Source organism: Morone saxatilis, unplaced genomic scaffold (assembly GCF_004916995.1).
Source record: "Morone saxatilis isolate NCDOM2014 unplaced genomic scaffold, NCSU_SB_2.0 Contig1, whole genome shotgun sequence".
In the NCBI taxonomy this organism is placed as follows: Eukaryota; Metazoa; Chordata; class Actinopteri; family Moronidae; genus Morone; species Morone saxatilis.
Window position 1 is genome coordinate 19,861,527 of NW_023339651.1, and position 1,252 is coordinate 19,862,778.

At 36.4% G+C, this 1,252-nt stretch overlaps 1 protein-coding gene across 2 annotated transcripts in view; it reads left to right on the plus strand.

The window, feature by feature from the left end:
- gas7b (growth arrest-specific 7b) overlaps positions 1 to 1,252 on the plus strand; it is a 61,076-nt gene that overhangs the window by 58,573 nt on the left and 1,251 nt on the right. For both annotated transcript variants that reach the window (XM_035670714.1, XM_035670723.1), the window contains exon 12: positions 672 to 751. In XM_035670714.1, coding sequence (XP_035526607.1) covers positions 672 to 751 — 80 coding nt within the window. The remainder of the gene's footprint in view (positions 1 to 671; positions 752 to 1,252) is intronic.

Here is a 1,252-nt window from a genome sequence, read left to right on the forward strand (position 1 = left end):
GAGTTGTGTGGGATGATTGAGAGGCCGGGACCCAGGCTATAAACTTGCTCATTTACCATTAGACATGACTTGGCAGAAAATGACATAACTGTGTGTACTGTAGGTGGCAGGGAACAGTGAAACCTGAGATCATAACAGTAACCTTTCTGCGGACCTGTTGGAACCCTCTTATTTAATGTTAATATAAAGTAGCAGGTATACCAGCAGACATTTACTGTAGAAGATGGAGATTCATCTGCTGGTGACCAGAATGATCAGCATCATTTCCTGATTTAATCTCACAGCTGATTAGTGTTTGTTGTTGTCAGCAGGATGCAGGCTGTAGCATTAATGAAAGGACAGATTAGACCTTTCCCTTTATCACTGCTCACGGTATCATAATGAAATCCATTATCAGTCAGACTGTCTGCACTGTTGGGGATAATCATATCAGCTGAGTGAGCTGGAACAAATACTGTACATGTGTTGTGGCGACACAGCAGCTGTGTGTGTGAACAGTTGGGTAGTAGCACCACCTAGTGGACAAATTGTGGACTACACATTTTGATATACAGTATTATAGAGAAACAAAGTTAGCGGACATTTTGGTCAGGTCTGTTGGAGTCCTGTATGTACATGTACATTAATACAACATTACATTACATTAATTTAAATCTGATTTCTTTATTCAGGAGACGATCTGATGCGCTGTGTGGACCTTTATAACCAGTCTCAGTCCAAATGGTTTGAGGAGATGGTCACCACAAGTCTGGTAAGGAATCATAATTTTGTGTGTCCAGACTTAGAGTTTAAATCAGCAAAACTCTTAACACAAAATGCATCATTTCTGTTACTGTTCTGTTACTGCCAAAGTACTAAAACTGTGTTACCTTTAATGGAAGGCACAGAGCATGACATGTATACTGTATAATAAGACTAAAATAAATTAGAAATATGAAAAATAAAAAGGGTAAAAGGTCAAAATTAAATGTAGAGTCACTTTAAAATAAAATATAACAGTTAGTGACACAATACACCTTATATTAACTACTATATGAACTATTATACTTCACAGATTCATATTTAATTGATTATTATTTATTTTTGATATTTATTTAATATCTGTTTACATACACATGCCCATGTGCTCCTATATGCAGTCGTACAGTCTATATATTCAGTCAGTCACCCTTAACTCACCAATAAGGTCTATGGTTTTTCAAGTCCAGGACAGTGTGAGAAAAGGATTCCTTATTTTCAATTCAATTCAATT